This window comes from Hyperolius riggenbachi, chromosome 9, assembly GCF_040937935.1.
Source record: "Hyperolius riggenbachi isolate aHypRig1 chromosome 9, aHypRig1.pri, whole genome shotgun sequence".
NCBI lineage: Eukaryota > Metazoa > Chordata > Amphibia > Anura > Hyperoliidae > Hyperolius > Hyperolius riggenbachi.
Genome location: NC_090654.1, coordinates 203710070 through 203732766, shown reverse-complemented (window position 1 = coordinate 203732766; position 22697 = coordinate 203710070). Strand labels below are relative to the sequence as shown.

Sequence of the window (22697 nt, the reverse complement as noted above, 5' to 3'; positions counted from 1 at the left end):
ATGTAAATCTATGCAGCTTATAGACCAATCAAATTCCACTTTAGCAGGATTTGGTTGGTTTATTTTCAAGCTGCATACATTTGCATAAAAAATGTGTATGAACTCCGAATTACAGTATTTCCATCTCACTAACCATCCCTACTCACAACTTCATGTCTCAACCTAGTCAGCTCCTGTCCTTCGCAGGGGCTTAATAAGCCCCGCACACATGCTAAAGGGACATTGCCAATGAGAGATTGTTACCTTATCCCCCAGGTGCGACAGTTCAGGGCGAACTCTGTACAGATGCGTCACTAGCCTGTAGGCTAGTTGCTACGTTCTGTTCCTATGCGGGGGGGGGGGGGGGTTCAACAGACTGGTGCACAAGAGATGTCACGCAGCGATGGGGTGAGTGGAGAGAGCAATGCTCTCACCCAGCAATCTGCCTACTCACGGTTCGGGGGGCCACTGTACACTTGCACGATTCTCGCCAGGGACGGTAGATTTTGATTGGCCCATTTCAAGCTGCATTTATTTTCATACAACATGCGATTAGTCTAACTGACCATCCCAAATGTGCAGCTATTCTTTGTGTAGTAATCCCTCTAATGCACTCTCATAATCCACTAACTGATAGCATGCCCACCAGGTTTAGCATATATTTTTTTTCCCCTGGTTTTTGTCCTCTAAACTTACGTGTGTCTTTTGGTCAAGAGCGTCTTGTATTCCAAAAATATGTTATGTATTGTTTTTTTTAGGGGGTTTCTCTGTGCATTTGTTTGTGCAGGGTATAGTCTGTGCCCCTGCCAGTGTACCATCAGTGCCCCTGTCAGTGAAGTGTAAGTGTCCTGTCAGTGCAGTTTCTGTGGGTGCTCTGTTACAGCAAAACTTTTAGTTATATGTGGCCACATTCCCCTTTTCTACTTAAAGGGGGGGGGGGGGGGGCAGGTATGACTGGCTCCTAAGCCTGAGCCCTTGTTGAGGTCATTTTGTATATTACATTAGCAAAAAGAATATATACTGGCACAATATCAGCTGGGTAGGAAATGATTACGCTAAGGAGGAAACCACTGTAGGATCTAATTCGCACATAATTTTCTGGTGCTTGTTTTTGTTGAGGAAACAGGACCTGGCATCAGGTATAATTCTGCATTCTGGAACATTCTCAGTAGGGCACGTTGGCATTCATTTTTGGTGTTTGTTCAGCATTCAACTGGGTACTCAAACAGCTGTATGCAATGTCCAATGATAGTAAAGGATGCCACTTATGATCCAATCTTTTTCATCCAATTTACCAAATCTGTGTAGTATAAGGGTAAAGTGAGTGAATATATTGAATGGATATTTAGGCAGTCACTTATATTACATACAAATGGTAATATTGGATGAAAAAGATAGGATCATTAGTGGCCACCATTTGGCCTAGTTCACACTGCAAAATAATTTTGAGATTTTGTCAAAATCGAAATGCTGCAGTGAAACACCCTCATAGGGTGACCCTGCTGTAGCGCTTTACCAATCTGCAAACTGAGTGCAATTGCTCATAGTGTGAACCAGCTCTGTCTTGTCTGCTGCAGTACTGTGGCCGTTTTTTGTTTTTTTTTATTATCCCCATTAAATGAGCGTTATACTTCTTTAAATGGTCGTTTCTGAATATAGCAAGTTGTATTCAAGGAAAAAAAGTGTATTAAAGTGCATGTTATATCTGTTGAATACACATACAACAGAGTTTCACTTACCTGGGGCTTCTGCCAGCCCCTTGTAGCCATCCTGTCCTGCGCCGGTCCTCCACGATCCTCCGTTCCCCCGCCGCCAGCTAGTTTCTGTTTCGCCGACGGGCCACTGCGCCTGCACAGCTCTGGCCACAGGTAGCTTCACTCCCGTTTCAGTCCACAATAGCGCCCTGTGCCATCGCAGGACAAGATTGCGGACGGGAACGCAAACAAGGCTACACGTGGCAGGGCTGCGCAGGTGCAGTGGCCCATCGACTTACAAGTCAATCTTAGCAAAACTAGCTGGCGGCGGGAGGACTGGCGTGTGACAGGATGGCTGCAAGGGGCTGGCAGAAGACCCAGGTAAGTGAAACTTTGTTTTTTATTTTTCGGTTCTACTTTATATGTTACAGTACTGCGTTAACCGGTATAATTACTTTACTTTAAAAGCATATTGAAAACAACAACAAAAAAAATAGTTGTATACTATATGTTCAAATCTGGAGTTGTCAGTAAGTAAATAATCCATGTTTCATTCAGGGTCAGCGCTACGATTGAGGCAAAGGATGAAATTTGTAGATCTAAGTAAGTGGCTTTGTTCGCTTCTCTAGATTTCACCTTAAATTAGCACAAATACAAAAATCAATAATCTAAGTCTATATTCCTCAGTCAGTGTGTGATGTGACCATGGGGGGTGTCACCACCCTATTCAAACTACAGATAAATACAAAAAGGTGAAGCGCTCAACATCACATCCACAGTACGAGGAGCTGCAATTCATATGTGCCCTATCTGCTGATCTGTGATTCAATCAGCCATACCTGCTGGTAAGAGTACTTCAGCTAATTCTTACATGATATGTGAAGATTGACAAGTGGGGTTCAAGGCACAAGTGGACTCCCTTGGACTTTATGGTGTTGTATGGACTATGTTGCGTACACAGTTAAGGAAGTAATAGAATACTGTTCAGTTTTTCTTTTATAGGAGGACCACGAATGGTTAATGCTGTGCATTTGTATCTACATGATTCCCTTCCACAGGAGGACTATTGATGGTTAATGCTGTGCATTTGGTATATATAGTGCTGTGCTACTTTATGTTGTATGACAGACTTGGAGCTTTTAGTCCTGGTCCAGACTTTCTCTTACAGGAGGACTACTGCTACAATACCGTGTATAGGTATAGTGGAATGTGGATGTGATGTTGAGCGCTTCACCTTTTTGTATTTATCTAAAGGATGCAATTGCTTCAGAGTCCTGCCAGGTCCCCAGCATGCCAGGACAGTTGAGTTGCAATGCTGATTAGACAGGGGGTGAGGGATCACAGTAGAGTCGAGGGAGGCAATCGGGGAGGAGGTTCTGCTCGAAACAGGTGGCTTTGGTGCCACTGTAGCACTACTGCTATAGTGTACACCCACGTAAGGGAAATTCGGGGTTCTGTGCTCCAACGAAATAGCCTACATCGTCAAACTAACCTACATCCCATTGACTTTACTATCCCCCATCCCTAACCCTTTCCTATGTGTTTGTCAATGCATGTAGGCTGATTTGACGCGTAGGCATAAATGATGGCAGACCGGCAGTCCCCAAACTATTTCTCCCACCAAGTTGCTACGACTTGGGGGGGGGGGGGAATAGTATTTAACGCTGCCGGTAATTTGAGCAGCAACAGGGTGAGCCGTCATTCAGCTCACTGTGCTCCCAACTCACCAACGGCGTACTAGTACATATGTAGATTCTGGTAGGGCAGGGGCCTGGCAGCACTCAGGGGTATAACCACTCTGCGACCGCCTAACGCCAATCGGGGGCCACAGAGCATCTCCTCCAGGACTGCCTAACGTCGATTGGTGGCTGCAGAGCGGCTCCTCCAGGACTGCATAACGCCGATTAGTGGCTGCCGAGCGGCTCCTCCAGGACTGCCTAATGCTGATCGGTGGCTGCCGAGCGGCTCCTCCAGGACTGCCTAATGCTGATCGGTGGCTGCCGAGCAGCTCCTCCAGGACTGCCTAACGCCGAACGGTGGCTGCAGAGTGGCTTCTGCAGGACTGCATAACGCTGATTGGCGACAAGTCCTGGGGGCAGAGATTAGCGGAGATCGCGCGCCCATTCCTGCTTTAGTCATTCTGCTAGCCTGCGATCGCGGCTAGCAGGCCGTTAGAAGATTATACAGCAAAGCAATCTGCGCAGCGCTGTAAGGGGACAGCTTGGTGACAAAGCTGTCCCCTCGAGGGGCCCCTTAATGTGATCCCCTCTCATAGGCTGATGCCTATGAGAGGTGATCACTGATTGGATCTCAGGGGGGAGGGAAGTAAATAAAAAAAAAAAAAGGGAAATTTAATTTAAATCATTTAAAATGCATTAAAAAAAAATCACTGCAGCAGTGATCAGAGCCCACCAACAGAAAGCTCTGTTGGTGGGCAGAAAAGGGGGGCAGACTCATTCGGCTGCTAAGTTGTATCGCTGTGCAGCACACTGTAAAGCCCCATCTACATGATACGATTCTTTGTGCAATTCGATTACGAACCGATTAAATCCGACATGTCCGATCGGGATTCGATTCAATTCAATTTGCCATTGTTTTGCAATGGCAAATCGAATCCCGATCGGACATGTCGGATTTAATCGGATTGTAACTAGAATCGTAATCAAATCGCACAAAGAATCGTATCGTGGAGATGGGGCTTTAAAGCGAAGTGTGCTGAATTGTAAAAAATAGACTGTGATCCAAGAAAAGCAAGTGTGGCACTCCTGACAATCCAGGAAAGTTCAGTGGGTAGAATGGCACTGGGCCAAAACTTCTCGCACAGTGAATCACTTGCACTATACAAATTCAGCCACTGACGTGTGCCCCGTAAACATAGTAGGAAGGAAGTATTGCATGAATTCACTGTAAACAAGAAGCAGATTCGGGCACCATCCGTCATTCAGCTCATTTATTAAAACAACTTGTGCAATATGAGATGTCAAATGGATATCACCTGATTCTCATGACGATACTGTGCAGGATGGGATGGAGGTGGGTGCTCAGGGTTGTAGAAGGGTCGGCGACGGCCGCTTCGCGTCCACCAGGACGCTTGGTCACGCTGCGTTCCACAAAATGGCCGCCGAAGCACTTCCGGTATATGACGGGGATAAGCCCCGCCTCTTCCGGGTGTGCGTCGGCGCCAGTGCTTGGAGGTGGTTGGTCGGCGGGTCGAGGGAGCCCGGATCGCGGTACGCATGCGGGGCCTGGTGACGCGAAAAAGGTGCGACCTGCAGGTCGCACGGCTGACCCACGATAAACATTTATACTGAAACTCAGCCGGCGTAGGCGTAGCAAAATAAGCCACGCCGCCCTATTAACGCGTAATAGAGGTCAAGTGACCTCAGAGCATACCCAACAGGTGCATGCCACCAAGCTACAAAAATACACATGCACACCCACGATCCAGGCGCCATCTTGTGGCCGATATAGTTAGTGCACTACGTGTGCTACATAAACACACAAAATTAATATAGTGACTAAAACCAAAACGTCGGGGCGTATAAAGGTAAGCAGGAGGTCATAATTTTACACTTTCTGGGAGCATCTATCCCCATATAGCCTAAACTCACAAATAGAGTGCTATAGGCTATGATAGAGGGATACGGGGGATACATCACAGTATCGTCATAATTAGAAGGGGAGGGGGAAAGGCAGCACGGGGCACAGGACAGTAATGCAATTCACATATACAACACAGAAGATTACATAATATCTCAAAAGGGTTAACAATAAAAGATCTACTGGGCAAGATTTACTCCAAGGAGCATATCAGGGGTCTAGCATACATGAGAGCTCTATTTTGTCATTTAAGCCAAGGGGGCCCATAGCATTGGTTTGTAGGATTAGCCAGGTTTCTCTCCTCAGTAACATTTTCTCTCTATCGCCCCCTCGTCTTTGGGGCTCCACCCTTTCCAATACTGCGAATTTTAAACCTCTGCCATTCCCCCCATGTTCCTCATTCATATGTGTTACGAGCCTTGTCCCACTCTTTCCGGATTTTACCGAGCTTAAGTGCTCTCCCATCCTAACCTTCAATGGGCGAGTTGTTTGGCCTATGTCATAGCGGCCACATGGGCAGAACATCACATACACAACAAAATCCGTGGTACAGGAAAAGAAAGCCCTAGCCTGGAAAACCTCCTTCCCCACCCATACACTCCTCTGAAGTAGCATGTGGGGACAATGGACACAATGTCCACATCTGAAGTTTCCCTTGGGAATGGTTCTATTCAACCAATTTGTCTTCCTAGGGGTAATAAACTCACTCCGAGTGAGCATGTTCTTCAAGGTGGGTGCCCGTCTAAAGGCCACCTGTGGTGGTCCCCCCACTTTCCTCGACAAGTCAGTGTCCTTCATGATAACGTCCCAGTGCCTAAAGATGGTCTTTCTAATCTTCTCTGCCATAGGGGTATAGTCAAAAGTAAAGGTCATTCTTTTACTATCTGATATCTTTCCTTTTTTTGAGACCAGCAAGTCCATCCTTTCCTGCTTTTTAGCACGTACTCTGGCTGCTCCCAGTTGGGCAGGGTCGTAGCCTCTTTTAATAAATCTTTCAGTCATCTCGTCTGCCTGGCAGTCAAAGTCCGATTCTTTCTTATTATTTCTCCTTAATCTCAAGTACTGTCCATATGGGATTGCCCTGATGACATGTTTCGGGTGAAAACTATTAGCATGTAAGATTGTATTTGTCGCCGTCGGTTTTCTATAGCCCTTGCTGTGAATCCCATCGTCCCGAATCACTAATTTCAAGTCCAAAAAAGTCACCTCTGTATGGCTCAATTCTGCCGTAAATTCCATATTAATTTCATTGGTATTCAGATACCTCATAAATAAGTCAAACTCATGGTCGGAGCCTGACCACACCACCAGGACGTCGTCCACATACCTTGACCATTGTCTGACGCATCTCCGAAACGGGTTGTTCTCGGAGAATACGGCAGACTCCTCCCACGCCCCCAGGAAGAGGTTCGCAAAGGAGCATGCCACCGGGGTCCCCATGGCGGTGCCGGCGGTCTGTTGGAACCAGCGCCCATCAAAAAGGAACGCATTGTGCTTCAGCACAAACTCCAAACATTCACATAAAAAATCAATATATTCATCATCCTTATTAGTACGTTTCAAAAATTGTTTGACTGCCAGCACCCCCAAATCCTGAGGAATACGGCTATACAGACTGACCACATCAATAGTGGCCAGTCTGTCTCCTGGGACCCATGTGGCACGCTCCAACATCTGTAACACCTCCAAAGTGTCCCTCAAATAAGAGGGCACCCCTCTCAATAGGGGGCGCAGGAGATGGTCGAGGTATCTGGACAGTCTCTCAGTGAGAGACCCACAGCCAGACACTATGGGACGCCCCGGCGGTGCGGTCAATGACTTGTGTAGTTTTGGGATATGGTACCATACAGGACGTCTCGGGAAGGGGGGCACAAGGTCCATGGCCAATTTCCTGGACATAAAACCCCTCTCCACCCCCTCCTCCAATAGGTGTTTCAGTCTGGTCTGGAACCCTGGGGTCGGGTCAGCCGCGAGTGGACAATAGGTGGTTGTGTCGTTTAATTGCCTCTCGGCTTCTTGCTTATATTGATCTGCAGACATTATGACCAAGTTGCCACCCTTGTCCGCCCCGCGGATGACAAGACCATCGTTCCCTTTTAACCATTCCAAAGCCGATCTTTCATCTTTACTCAAGTTAGGCACCGCCTCTTCGTAAATCTCTGCTTTTATATCCTGCATAACTCTATCAAAAAAAGCGTGACCAAGCGTCCTGGTGGACGCGAAACGGCCGTCGCCGACCCTTCTGCAACCCTGAGCACCCACCTCCACCCCATCCTGCACAGTATCGTCATGAGAATCAGGTGATATCCATTTGACATCTCATATTGCACAAGTTGTTTTAATAAATGAGCTGAATGACGGATGGTGCCCGAATCTGCTTCTTGTTTACAGTGAATTGTAAAAAATAGCCTGGTCAATATGGTAGTGTAAGCCTGTGGTCCTTGAGTGGTTAATTTGGTGTGGGATGGGGGGCCCCAGGGTTATCTTTGCTAGGGTGGAGGGTCAGGGGCCTGCCGACTAAATAGTTTACCCATTGAATCTACCTACATGCAGTGACAAATTTTATAGGCAGGAGGGTTAGGGTAGTAAAGTCAATTCGATGTAGGTTAGTTTGATGATGTAGGCTATTTTGTTGGATCACCGGGTTTACCTTAGCATACCTCCCAACTTTTTGAGATGAGAAAGAGAACATTTAAGCCACACCCCTATTCATGCATACCATAAAAGATTTCATAAGAAATATGTTTTGATATTCAGTCCACACTGGTTCTTTCTACCCTGGTTCATTTTCCTTCATATGAACATTTTAAAATTAGTAATATACCAATTTAAAGGATGGGAATAAAGTTTAGAGTTAATCAAACACATTTTTAGTAGAGAAATATACTGTGTATACTCGGATACAAGTGGACCCCGTGTATAAGTCGACCCCCAAATTTGATCCCCAAAAGCTGGTATTTCTCAGTCTCAAGTATAAGTAGGCCTAGGAAAGTTGATGGCTGCAGGTGGGGACTAGGAGGGGTTACTGGCTCTGCACTTGGGGTCCAGAAGTAATGCCTGCACTTGGGGAACAGGAGAAGTTAATGGCTGTAGTGCATAAAACTCTGCAGCCATTAACTCCTCCTGGTCCCCAGGTGCTGCTTCAGCTTTTCACTGTTCAACTCATTTTGTTCTGCATTCTGTATGCAGAGCAGATATATACATCCTGAGTACTATGGCCAGTTTTCCCTATAAACTCCCCCTCCCCTTCCAGCCGCTATGGTTCCTGCCGTTCTCTCTCCCCGAGTGGCCCCTCTCTCCCCCGTGTTCAGTGAATGAATGCAGTGTAGCAGAGCTGACATACGTTACCTAATCCCCCGCTGCGCACTGTGTCCTTTGATCTCCTCTTCGCTCATGCCGGCGAGCATATTATAGCGTCTTTCCTGCTTAAGTACCATGTGACTCCTGATGTCACATGGTACTGGAAGCAGGAGAGACGCTATAGCATGCTCGCCGGCATGAGCGAAGAGGAGTTCAAAGGACACAGCGCGCAGCGGTGGATTAGGTAAAGTATGTCAGCTCTGCTACACTGCATTCATTCACTGAACACGGGGGAGAGAGGGGCCACCCGGGGAGAGAGAACGACAGGAACCATAGCGCCTGGAAGGGGAGGGGGAGTTTATAGGGGAAACTGGCCACAATTATAGTTAGGAGGAGGCAGGAGGGAGGGAGAGCTAGAGAGGGGGCAGTGCAGTGTAGAGTAATGAGGAGAAAGGAGCACCCCGGCCCCCTCCAGTAGAGGACAGGGAGCTGTGTCTTATGCTGGGTTTACACCATACTATTTTCTGTTAGATTCTTCTGTTAGATTTTTCTGTTAGATTTTCTGTTAGATTTTCTGTTAAAGTGCATAATTAGATTTTCTGTAGAGAATGGTCATTATCTCTGGTGCATTGTCTTCTGTTTATCTCCTGCTGAGTAGAACAATGCCTAATTGCTCGGCAGATCGTAAGATAGATACATTTCCAACATGTTGAACTTTATCTATCTGGCAGGTAAATCCAACAGAAAATTGTATGGTGTAAACCCAACATTATGCTGGGATTACACCATACAATTTTCTGTTCGGTTTTTCTGTTTCTGTAAATTCAACATGTTGGCCATTTATCTATCTTACCATCTATCTGCCAAGCAATTAGGCATTGTTCCACTCAGCAGGAGATGACCAGAAGACAATGCACCAGAGATAATGACCATTCTTTACAGAAAATAATCTAATTATGCATTCTAACAGAAAATCTAACAGAAGAATCTAACAGAAAATTGTATGGTGTAAACCCAGCATTAGCTTCACCACTGGCTCACATGGCTTTTGCAGTGGCTGACACGGCTTCTACACTAGCTAATGTAGCTTCTACGCTGTCTGACTGCTTTGAAATATCAGAAAGCCGCGCCCCTTACCAAGATAGACGCTGCAAGCAGCATATAGCAAGGCTGCCCTGCAGTGCCCACTCAGGCCATTACATTGATTGGTTTAGTAGTGGGCAATGCCCGGTGTATGTGGCTACAGCCGCAGCACGTGAAGGGCTTGGCCTCTGCTTCTATTTTGTGGCTAGCGTTCCTTGCGCCTTGCACTGCAGTGTAATGACAACAGCCAATACACCGTACTATGCTGTGTCTATCTGATTGAATAAGCCACGCATGCTCAGACTGAATTCGGAAGCCATATTTACGTATTCGACCTGGTATCGCGCTGCTCTGTTACATAGCGGAGCAGCAAACCACCTCCATATTGCGACTGGCGGTGCCCATACGTGTTTCTGGATGTGACATCATGCCGTCGTGGTGTGCACGTCGACTATAAAAGGCACGCGTACGTCCATTTCTGCCTTTTCCCGGTGTCTTTAGACCCGACAGAGAGAATCCCTCTCCATCCTCCTCTGGTGGAACGTCCCGGGGCAAATTGCAGACAAGACCGAGCAGATGACCCTTCGGGGGACCCTCAAGGGGCGACAATGGCTGGGTTACACAGATCGCCACCACTCCGCAGTTCCCAGATATGATCCTGAGCTCCTCCCGGGGTGAGATGCATGTGTATAGTGGCCATTCTATCAGTATGGAGCTGTGCTGCTCCCTTCCTTTAGCACTGTGTGGCTGATGTGCGATGTGTGGCCGGGTATTTGTACTGTGCGATCCTGTATCTGTACTCTGTGGCCCTGTATATAGTGTCTGTAGCAGTGCAGGCTCTGTGTGGGCCTAGCACTGTAGTATTGCCCCGTTCTGTGTGCCAAGTGTTAGAAGTCATGGGACTTAGCACAGTATTGCATTATTATCAATGCTCTTGTTCATGTATTTCTTGCACCGGTTTCTATTGCTCTATAGAGTGTTTATTATAATTTATAGTCCTCATACTTGCTACTGTATATGTAGATGGGCTTATCTTGCACTTAAAAAGAAAAAGGTTACAGCACAAGTGCAATGGAGATTGCACATGCTTTTTGAGGTGTAATGTGGCACTTTAAAGACAACTCTCAGGACTTGTAAAATGTATAAATCATATGTACACATTCTTACAAGTAGTACGATTCTACTATAGTAAAATAAACCATAAATTACTTCTCTTCTATGTACATGTCACTTTACATAAGGCAGTTAAACTCTGACCGCTCCTGCAGGTTTTGGACTTGTCCATCTCCTTGTGGGGGATTCTCTGTATCTCCTTTATTCTTTACTAAAGTGCTCCCTGGAAATGATGCTGGATGGCTTGCCTACTCATTAGCCCATTATTCAGGCATCTGGACTGTCACTGCCATGTAAGTGCTTTAAAAAAATAAAGAAAACCCTGAGAATCCCCCATTAGGTGATGGACTAGTTGGAAACATGTCAGATTTTTACTGCGTACTGTAAGTGACAGCAACGTAGAATAATTTGTAAAGCATTTTAATTTGGGAGAAATGTACTTAGAAGTATGTGTACACATGTATTTTAAATCTTACAATGGTGTTCCTTGAACTGTTTGGAAACTGGCTGTGTAAATTACTCCCTACGATTTCTGTTTCAGCTACTGCTAATTTTGGTCTTTGGGGCAAATGTCAAAATTTACATTTTTAATCCCATCGCTGCTCACTGGGGACATTGTCTGCCTTTTATCTGATACACTTTGGTAGATGGTTATATTATATTTATATTTTAGTTGACGGGAATGAACTAAGATTGCGCTGCTGCTCTGTTTACATGTAGTTGGTCAGACTGTTGCAGATTGCGGTCAGTCTACTGCCATATCACCAGCAGTTGTCTTTTAGGAACACCTCTGTAGGGCTTGTCCAGTTATGCAGTTAAACTGGCACTCCAGCCGAGAAAGTGACGCTCTCTCCCCACCCCTTCCCCTTGCATTTACTTGTGTATGTTTATAAGCAGCTTTTACTTGTGCTACCATTCATGCATTTTTGTCATTCACTCTTTAAATTTCTATTTGAATGACAGTTGTTGCTTAGTTTGGATATTCATACCTATGTTATTGTAATGATTTATATTCATAAGGTTAATGCAATTATTTTTGCTCTGTTTCGGTTTTCTTGCTGCCTAGTAAAGCTTGCCGCTTTCATTGCAGATAAGACGGGTCATTATGTGGAAGTTGACCCGTGATGAGACAAATTATGGTGTACCCCACTTAGTCAGCGACGTTGTCATCTCATCTGATGGTCAGTTTGCTCTGTCTGGATCATGGGATCTTACTACGTAAGTTTGTAGATCTAATGGTTCGAGACAGGTTTAAAGGGAACCGGACATCTGGGTGCCACCATAGACTGTAACGTCAATAACGGCTATAGCTGTGCACAAAGGGTATTTTGGACAGCAGCAAAAGACTGAGCCCAATTTACAAAAGTGCAATTCAGCCGCCAGCAATAGCCAGCAGCTAAATTGCACCTTACCATCGGGGGGGGGGGGGGGGTGTTGATAGTCTACACCGCCGGGACTTTTTCAGGAGTAGGCACCCTGCACTCAAACTTCCCGGCGCTTAAAGAGAACCCGAGGTGTGTTTAAAGAATGTTATCTGCATACAGAGGCTGGATCTGCCTATACAGCCCAGACTCTGTTGCTATCCCAAACCCCACTAAGGTCCCCCTGCACTCTGCAATCCCTCATAAATCACAGCCGTGCTGTGAGGCTGTGTTTACATCTGTAGTGTCAGTCTCAGCTGCTCCCCCGCCTCCTGCATAGCTCCGGTCCCTGCCCCCGTCCCTTCCCTCCAATCAGCAGGGAGGGAAGGGATGCAGGCGGGGACTGGAGTTCTGCAGGAGGCGGGGAGAGCAGCAGACTGACACTATAGAGATAAACACAGCCAGCTCTGACAAGCTGTTTGTCAGCAGCGTGGCTGTGATTTATGAGGGATTGCAGAGTGCAGGGGGACCTTAGGGGGGTTTGGGATAGCAACAGAGGCTGGGCTGTATAGGCAGATCCAGCCTCTGTATGCAGATAATATTCTTCAAACCCACCTCGGGTTCTCTTTAACCCTGCACTCAAACTTTCCGGTGCTTTTTTTAAATGAATGATCACAGAATCCCATGGTGATATGAAGGCCTGCTTGACTAATGGTGGGATTATGTAAAAGTATTTTTTGTTTCAGTGGCACCACCACCAGGCACTTTGTGGGTCACACTAAAGCTGTACTGAGCATGGCTTTCTCTGCAGACAACCGCCAGATTGTGTCTGGATCCAGAGACAAGACCATTAAGCTGTGGAACACGCTAGGAGTGTGCAAGTACACAGTGCAGGTGGGACACTGACTTGGGGAGGACACTGCTGATTAGCTTATCTGGTCCCCGTGACCAGAAAATCTCACCTGAGTGTTTCTCATAGAAACAATGTCAAATAGGCTGAAAATCCTGCAATTATGATGGGATCAGTAAAGCTGTAGTTTGAAATGCTTTAATAGTCTGGTTATTTTTGCATATGATCTTCAAATTATGATTTATGTTTAACAGGAAGAATCTCACACTGAATGGGTCTCATGTGTGCGCTTCTCGCCCAACAGCAGCAATCCAATCAGTGTTTCCTGCGGATGGGACAAGATGGTGAAGGTAATACACCTGGCGATTTGGTCAGTAAAAGGATTTACAGGGCTGTGGAGTCAGAACAGTTTTTGGGCACCTGGAGTCAGAGGTTTCAGTAAACTGAGCAGTTGGATAATTATTGTGCCAACTCCACAGTCCTGGTAAGACTTAGACTAAAGAGTCAGCGCAATTTTGGGTACCTGGAGTTGGTACAAAAATCTTCCGACTCAGTTTATGAAACCACTGACTCCATAGCCCTTATGCTGGGAACATACATTTCGTTTTCCCGCTCGATAGATGCGTTCGATTAATAAATTCCGTCATGTCCGATATTCCGCCCGATTGTTTTACCACTCGATTTCTCATAGAAGTGAATGGGAAATTAAAAAAAAAAAAAAAAGTTAAGAAGATAAGAGAATCAAGTGGAAAAAATGTACCGTGTGTTCCCAGCATTAGGATTTATGTATACCTGAGTTCTGAATGTTTATTTATATAAACAAAAAGTTCTTTATTCTTTTACTTTATCTCTAAAATCCCATTCCTCCAAAATTGCCACTTCCTGCTTGTATACTTGCTGGCAGGAAGTGGAAATAACTGAGAAATTATACTTTTCAGACTGTTATGTAGCTAATTGGACTTTAAAGGTGAACTTACAAATTTCTGATTTATAAATGGGCATCCAGAGTTCAGATACACTTGGGATGAGTTCACACTATGCATGTTTTTGCTTTATAACTGCATGTGAATTTGCTAGCCATACAATTGTATGGACATGGTAACATCTGTTAAAAAAAAAACGCATTATAACACACTTTCTACAGTCAGGGTAATATTTGAAAATGCATGTGTTGCATAGCAATTCGGTGGCAGTCATACAGGAACTAAGGTCAGATGGTACTGGAACCTTTATGGGTGTGGATCAACTATAACAGATTCTGCAAACTTATAGTAATATGAAATCCCATTTTAGACACGCTAAAACTGGTAGGGAACCTATGGCTCGGGAGCCAGATGTGGCTCTTTTGATGACTCCATCTGGCTCTCCTACAAAATCAGTAGGGGTTGATTTACTAAATTACACTGCTCAAGCAGCGCAGCTTAGGCACCTTTTACACTTAATCAGTTGCTCTCCGTTAAAGCCAAAAGAAAACTGATTTTCAAAGTAATGTCCATATTTCCCAATGCTTCAGTTCACACCATACGTGTTTTAACTGAAAGCTTTTTCACAATGCACTGCTATGGAAAGTACTATCGCATTAAGTGTAAAAGGGCCCTTAGTGTGGCAGCGCAAGAAAAAGTGGGCACGCTACTGCTGTAGCATGCACTACTAACTTACTCCTGCTCTCTTCCCCATCCCCCCACCCCAACAACTAACGGCCGCTCCAATTGTCCCACCCCCGACCCAGTCAGTTCCAGTGACTTTGTAGGATGAGATCCCAGCACATTGATTGGCCCAATAGACTGCCTGGCAGCTTACCATCGGTCGACAGCTGTGCTGCAGCAGATCTACTGCCATGCCATAAATTTGAAACCTATTGGTGCATTGGTTTGTTATTCTGGAAGGTCAGTTATGGTTCTTTGGTCCTGTGGGCAGCATCTTGGTTATGATGCTAACTTGTTGTATAAACTTGCACTGGAATAGTATTTGGGATGCCTACAAACTTGGACAAGCCTTTGCGTGCGAGGAGCCACAACAGCAGGAGCTCATTGCATGTCAGCATGCAAACGTACATGGATGTGCAAAGCAGCTAACATCTTTGTCACTGGGTAATCTACAGTTGTGAAATATTAACTGCACTGCTTTTGTGTATGTGAACTTAGCCCTAAATGGAACGCATGGTTAAAAAAAAGGCTTTTTTTTTTTGTTTTTTTTTAGAACTGCAGATGATTGGATGGGCCAGATTAGTTTGTAATATTGCAAAGTTCTTTTCAAATAATGTGTGCATTGCTGAATACCTGCTGATCTTGTAACGTTATACTTTAATTTTTGGTGTGGAATTTAACCAATTGTAATCTGAAGACAAGCCATAGCGGTCACACTGGCTACCTGAACACAGTCAGTGACTGTGTCACCTGATGGCTCCCTGTGTGCCTTTGGAGGCAAGGTGAGATGAAATACTTCATACTTCAATATGACAAGAACTTGCATATGTCCACAGGAAGGCTCCTTAAAGAAAACCTGAAGGGGGGGGGGGGGGAGGGGAGTGTCAGATTGGACACCGAGGCATGTTCGCTGACTCATGAAATGCCTCTGTCCTTCACCGCTGCATTATAGCCCCGAAATTAGCGACAATATTTGTTGCTGCAGAAGTCGTGTTAACACCGCTCTACCCACCAATCACTGGAATGTGCACGATCAGGTCAGCAAAGCCCACAATGTACAGCAGAAAGGTCCGCACCAGTCCAGGATTCCAAACAATGACTTTATTTAGGATATAAGTTTGCCTAGCAATCTGATGCATGTGCATATTTTATACTGGATACGTCCTAAATAAGGTCATTGTTTGCAATCCTGGACTGGTGCGGACCTTTCTGCTGTAAATATTTGTTGCTATCTCGGAGGGCAATAGGAGGAACGCCCCCCCCCCTAAATATTCATGTATGTTTTCATGCAGGCTTTCCTGAACTGCCATTGGGCGGAGAGATATCTCCTTCCAGCATTGTGACTCAGAGGTCACGAAAATGGGGCAGTGCAGGCCTCAGGAGCGGCAGGGATTGTGGCTACCTGATCGTCCAGCCCCCAAATCGGGTAGCTTAGTGGGTTATTCTGCATTGAGAACAATGGAAAAAGTAGTGTAAGATAAGCGAATCGCCCGGAGAACCGAGCAGCAAAAACGATTGAGCGCCAGAATCGACCCGTGTAGTCCCAGTATAAGTGGATACTCTCCTTGCCCAGTGCTGCTGTGCCTTCAGAGAGGTTGTTGTCATTTCCAGAGTTTTCCTGATTGTTAGGGCTACTATTTGCTTACAAGAGTGGTGACTAGGAGAAGATAAGTGGAAACACTTGCTGCATGTTTGTTGGATCTGGTAAGGGGAGACCGGGAAACACGAAAGAAGTACTCTTGGGGAGCTGAGAATAACCTTTTCTACCCACAGGTTACTAATTGTTTTGGCCTGTAGAGAATAACAGGCAGGGCCAAGATTATGGGCGACCTTATGAACTATTTATTCTCTAGTAATCTGTGTTTAAAGAGACTCTGTAACAAAAATTACGTTTTTTCTACCATCCTACAAGTTCCTAAACCTGTTCTAATGTGCTATGGCTTACTGCAGCACTTTCTACTATCACTGTCTCTGTAATAAATCAATGTATCTTTCCCCTGCCAGACTTGTCGCCCTGTGTCTGGAAGGCTGCCAACTCTTCCGTGCTGGTCTGTTTATGCACACCCCTTTCCAGGCCCCTCTATGCACACTCCAGTGTGTGTGTGTGTGTGTGTGTGTGTGTGTGTGTGTGTGTGTGTGTGTGTGTGTGTGTGTGTGTGTGTGTGTGTGTGTGTTATTTACATAAGCCAGAAGCCTCTCTGCTCTCTGATATCAGTGAGAGCTGGATAAAAATCCTCCTCTGTTATGCTGGATACACACCATGGATTTCCGCGTCGAATGCGTCCGTCGATACGTGTCGATCCGATTATTTCCGAGCATTTCCGAACGCATTTCGATGATTTTTAGGTCGATTGCCATGTAAAGTATGGCAAATCGACCTAACGATCCATCGAAGCTTGAATCGGACATGTCGAAAATAATCGAATCGATGCGTATCGCGGAAACTCATGGTGTGTATCCAGCATTAGGCTGTGAAAGGAGCTGTCCAACACATACTGAGGAATTACAGACAGGAAGAAAGGATCAGCCTCACAGCCTGTCACTAGTATTCAGTGGGTGAGAGCTGCAGGGGACAGAAGGTTAACACACAAATGATCTCTTGAGATTCAAAAGGAAGGCTGTATACAGCCTGCTTGTGTATGGATGTATTTTCTATGTGTGGACATACTGTACATCAACTTACTTCCTGTTTTGGTGGCCATTTTGTTTGTTTATAAACAAACTTTTTAGAACTGTTTTTGACTACTTTTAATGCGGCGGGGAGCGGCGAAATTGTGACAGAGGGGAATAGGAGATGTCTCCTAACACACTGGTATGTTTACTTTTGTGCAATTTTAACAATACATATTCTCTTTAAAGTGAATGTTTACACTTTTTTTATTTTCTTTTTACTAATAGAGGACAACTTACCTCATTGACCTCTATAGTAATGCCCCTTTCCCGTCATTTTTCCTGCAGCATTGAACCCACAATCACTGTTATTAATATTTGACCACTTCGGTCGAATAATCAAGGCAGGAGAGAGGAGGCAGAGCTTCTTAGCCCTGCTCTGTCACTTCTCCACCATCTCCGCCCCTTTGCTCCTCCCTGTCAGCCGCTCTCACGCAGATGCGCGGCTCCCCTGCTCATCACAAGAGCGCGCAGCGCTGGGTGAGGTCGATTGTGCGTCCCTGTCAGCGTGCTCATATACATATACATATATATATATATACACATACATACATACATACATACATACATACATACATACATACATACATACACAGTGTATATATATATATAATTGACACATGTGACGGTATGAAAGGACCTTCACTAATTAGCAGGGTGGCAGCTCTGTACACTCTTCAGTGCTGTACTGCACGCGCGCGCTCCTGACGATAGACGTGAGCGCGCGCGCACTGTCCCTGGAACGCGCACCCCAAGTCTCCTATGTCTCGCGCTATTTTATCGGCGCTGGAGACTTGGAGAAATTAGGACGTAAGAGGCCGCCGACCCGGAAGATGAAGCAAAGGTCGGCGGCCATCTTGGATACAAACCAAGCAGATTTCATGCTCTATTGCACGAACGGGGGGCAGTGGTGAGGCGAAAATGAGCAAAGGTACATGTATGTTCATTTTTTTACATGTGTGTGTAATTTAAAAAAAAAATTCCGACAAGGTAAACAATGGCTTTAAAGCCTTATAGAGCCAGAACATCCATCTGTGATCATTCTGGGTCACCATCTTAATGAGTATGTCACTTATCTATAGCTGGTTGTGCACAGGGATCTTGCCTTCAGCCATGCTTGATTTCTTTGTAGCTGGTTACTTTCTGCTTTTGCTGGTACGGTGTATGCTCAGCAGATCATGCAGGTCAGTACAGAGAGCCCTGTATCGAATCATGCCTTGCTATGTGTAATGTCTGCAGGCAGTGTAATTCTTTGAGACAGTTACCTGTGGTCAGCCCCGCCATCAGGAGGGTACAGCCGATACAAGAATGATGGGCCCCGCCGCCAGGAGCTCCCAGGGGGGGCCCCGGGCCCCCTGCTCACTTACTGCAACTCTACTACACGCCCCCTGCTCCCAGCTTGTCACGTCTCATGTGTGATGATTATTCATGCTACGGGCGGCTGCTGCAGCATGTGATAATGCCAGCCAATCACAGAGGGGGGTGGAGCAACATTTAAAAAGAGGCGCTGCTGAAATCCCAGTGTAGCCAGGTATCACCGAAGTCTCTGCCATGCCTGGCAATTCCACTAGTGACAGTGTCCTGTGTGCCTGCCTGCTGATTGCTGCATAGACCACACTAGCTGCCGACCTCTGTGCTGCACAGGACAGGAGAGCTCTATGCAGTGCAGCCTCCCCTCATCCTCCAGCATCCAGTGAGCAGATCAGAAGTGACAGCAGGGAGGAGGGGAGACCAACCATCAGCACACGCAAATAGTGTGCTCCTGCAGCTGCGGTGTGTATAGCCAGACAAGAGAGGAATGCAGCCCGGCAGACAGATGACGTCATCAGCCACTGGAGGGAGGGGGAGAAAACGAGTGTAGCCAGCTCTGGATGGATGGAGAGAAGAGGAGAGCTACACTGGTGTACAAACAGGAGAGAGGGGCCTGAGCTGAGCCACTACTTGTACAAGGGAAAAGCAAATTGTGTGGTAAGGTACTCTCTCCCACCCCCTCTCTCTCGCTCTCTCTCCTCCTCTCTCTCACACTCTCCCTTTCTCTCTCTCTCTCTCTCTCCCCCCTCTCACACCCCCCTCTCTCCATTTCTCTCTTTCTCCCCCGATCTCTCTCACATCTCCCTTTCTCTCTCTCTCTCTCTCTCTCTCTCTCTCTCTCTCTCTCTCTCTCTCTCTCTCTCTCTCTCTCTCTCCTCTCTCTCTCTCTCCCCCCCCTCTCTCTCTCTCCCCCCCCCCTCTCTCTCTCCCCCCCCCCCTCTCTCTCTCTCCCCCCCCCCTCTCTCTCTCTCCCCCTCTCTCCCTCTCTCCCCCTCTCTCCCCCTCTCCCTTTCTCTCTCTTTCTCTCTCTCTCTCTCTCTCTCTCCCCCTCTCTCTCACTCCCCCCTCTCCCTTTCTCTCTCACTCCCCCTCCCCCTCTCCCTTTCTCTCTCACTCCCCCCCCCCCCCCTCTCCCTTTCTCTCTCTCCCTCTCCCCTCCCTCTACCCCTCTCCCTCACACCCCCCTCTCTCTCCCCTCCCTCTACCCCTCTCTCACTAGGGCTGCACGGTTTTTTGGTTTAAAACCGAAACCGCGGTTCGTGTCAAGACGATCTGGTGATCGTCAGTATCCTCGGTTTTTCTGAGTGCCCGCCCGTTGCCTGTACACTTGTCTGGCCCGCCTTCTGCTGTGCGCCGATTAGCCAGAGCCGCCAGAAGCAGTGAATATGTATTAGTTAATGAGCGGGGGGGGGGGGGGGCGGGTCCACTCGAGCGAGCGGCACACAGCTTTACCAATCGCTGGATAGCGATGGAATGGTGGCAGCGGTAGGCGGAGCTGTACGCTCTGTGCAGCTCCGCCTACCGCTGCCGTCAATCCATCGCTATTGGTAAAGCTGTGTGTGCCGCTCGCTCGAGTGGACCCGCCCCCCTCCGCTCATTAACTAATACATATTCACTGCTTCTGGCGGCTCTGGCTAATCGGTGCACAGCGGTAGGCGGGCCAGACAAGCGTGCGGGCAGTGGGCGGGCATTCTGAAAGCTACTGATCATTTTTTGTGTCAGAATTACAACTCAGACAATGCTGCTACATCTTGGTAAAATGATGAACAAACCGGCATCAAAAGGATTTCAGTGGCCGCAGGAGACTTCACAATGAGTTGTATAGCATGTCAGCTATCCTATCCAATAAAACTAGCAGCGAAAACAGCTATTTAAATAAGATAGTTCAAACTTATCTGTAGAGAGAAGTAGGGATTAGGTTACCATTTAGTGTAAAAGACTGGGATGGAAATACATTAAAGTGAAACTCCGCTGAAAATTGCTACTAACTTGCATCAGCGCTCCATAAAGCTGAGTTTCCACATCAGGCGAAGCGTTGCATTTTTATGCACAGGAAACACACAGCAATGCAAGTGTATGGACTAGTTTACATTGTTTGTAATGTATGGACTAGTTTACATTGATGCAAATTTCCGCATCCATTTAAGTGTGTGGAAAAAACTGACAGCATGCTGCATTTTTTCGGAAACTGCGCCCCCCGCTCATTAACAATAAAACATATTCACTACTTCTGGCGGCTCTGGTCAATTGGCGCACAGCGGTAGGCGGGCCAGACAAGCGTGGGCGGGCGGGCACTCTGAAAACTGCAGATAGTGACGATCACTATATCGTCTTCACGTGAACCGCCTCCCCGCTGCCCGGCTCTTAAAAAGGAACTCCAGTTTAATTTTACTGCTGACAGGTGATGTAGCTGCTGCATGGTTTTTGACAGTTGGAAACAGCTATTTCCCACAATGCAGCAAGGTTCACAGACAGGAAACTGCCAAGAGTACGTACTTTTCTTGTTCTTGTGGGAGGGGTTTCACCACAATATCAACCATACAGAGCCCCCTGGTGATCCATTTGTGATGGGGTATCAGCTACTGATTGGGATAAAGTTCAATTCGTGGTCAGTTTCTCTTTAAGCAATCGTCCGCCCGCAGTATCTGGCTAAACTATACTGGGGGCATAGTGAATTTAGTGCCAAAGCTCGATTTAAAAAAAAAATCGTGAAAAAATCGAAATCGCAATTTTTGAGAGAAAAATCGCAATTTCAATGTTTACCTAAAATCGTGCAGCCCTATCTCTCACTCCCCCCTCTCCCTTCTCTCTCTCTCTCTCTCTCTCTCTCTCTCTCTCACTCTCCCTTTCCTTTTCTCTCTCTCACTCTCCCCGCCTCTCTCCCTCTTATTTAATGTATTTATTTTTTTTCTCCTGCTGGAACTTGGACAGATGTCTGTTTTATTTTTTGTTTTGTTTTTTCTGTGAAGGATGCTCATCTGATCCCCAACAGGCCTGGGCACCTGGATTTTTTTCCTTTCCACCTTCACCAGTGCCTCCATCTTTTTCTCCCTTGACTATCACCTACCACAGACCTACAAATCAGCGCAGCAGTAGTAATGCTGGGTCTTGCCTCTTCCAGTGGCGTCGGGTCATGGATGCTCTTCCATTGCATCCACTAGATGTAAGCCTTTCTCTCATCCCAAGCGTCTCTGCACATCACATGAAACTCAGACCAAGATTGAGGCCTAGTGGCTGCAGTGGGAGGATATCAGCGATCTAACACTGGAAGGCATAAGCCCCAGTACTACTTCTGCTCTGATCTGTGTGATTGTTAATGGGAGATGAGCAGGGAATGGCCCATCCCTGCTACTATTCCTAACACAAGCTTCACTGCCACTACACCTAACACAAGCCTTCCCATCGCTACACCTAACACTAACCTCATTGTTGCACAAACTAAGGTGACACTGAGGGGGACACTTTTTCACTGTGTCATGCTGTGCGCGCTGCTTTCTTTGGTGTCGGAGCCATGCACATTTTTCGCTGTTACGGGCACGGGGGTGGGATGGCTAATGGGCGGGCACAGGGGCTGGTGGGTGGGCTCGGGAGGGGGGGGCCCAGGCCTGATGATGTGTGAGGGGCCCCAAAATTTCTGATGGCGGCCCTCCCTGTGGTTAGTACAGTGTAGGTTTTCTTACTTTGAAGGTTGAGTGTTGGAGTATCAGTGACTCAGAAAACACTGAAACCAAAGGTGGTTGAACGGAAAAGTGAAATGTTCTTGTGATGGAGGACGGCAGTTGGCATTGCTCTCAGCAAACATTGCAGAATTGTCCAGGTGGTAATGGGAACCTGAAGTGGGAATCACATGATGGCTGCCATATGTATTTCCTTTTTAAACAATACTAGTTGCCTGGCAGCCATGCTGATCTCTTGGCTTTTAGTAGGGACTGTATAAGACACCTGAAACAAGCATTCAGCTAACAAGGTCAGACGTGCATCAGAACACCTGATCTGCATGTTTATTCTGGGTCTATGGCTAAAAGTATTGGGGGCAGCAGGACAGACAGGCAATTAGCATTGTTTAAAAGGAATTAAATGTCAGCTGCCA

General features: G+C 46.5%; 1 protein-coding gene across 8 annotated transcripts in view; it reads left to right on the top strand.

The window, feature by feature from the left end:
* Positions 1–22697, top strand: part of LOC137532899 (small ribosomal subunit protein RACK1-like) — a 154354-nt gene that overhangs the window by 106369 nt on the left and 25288 nt on the right. For 6 of the 8 annotated variants that reach the window (XM_068253897.1, XM_068253893.1, XM_068253896.1 and 3 more), the window contains 3 exons: positions 2232–2276; positions 11860–11987; positions 13235–13330. In XM_068253897.1, the coding sequence (XP_068109998.1) occupies positions 11973–11987; positions 13235–13330 (111 nt within the window). In that variant the 5' untranslated portion in view covers positions 2232–2276; positions 11860–11972. The remainder of the gene's footprint in view (positions 1–2231; positions 2277–11859; positions 11988–13234; positions 13331–22697) is intronic. The other 2 variants (XM_068253895.1, XM_068253899.1) reach the window with 1 other exon arrangement.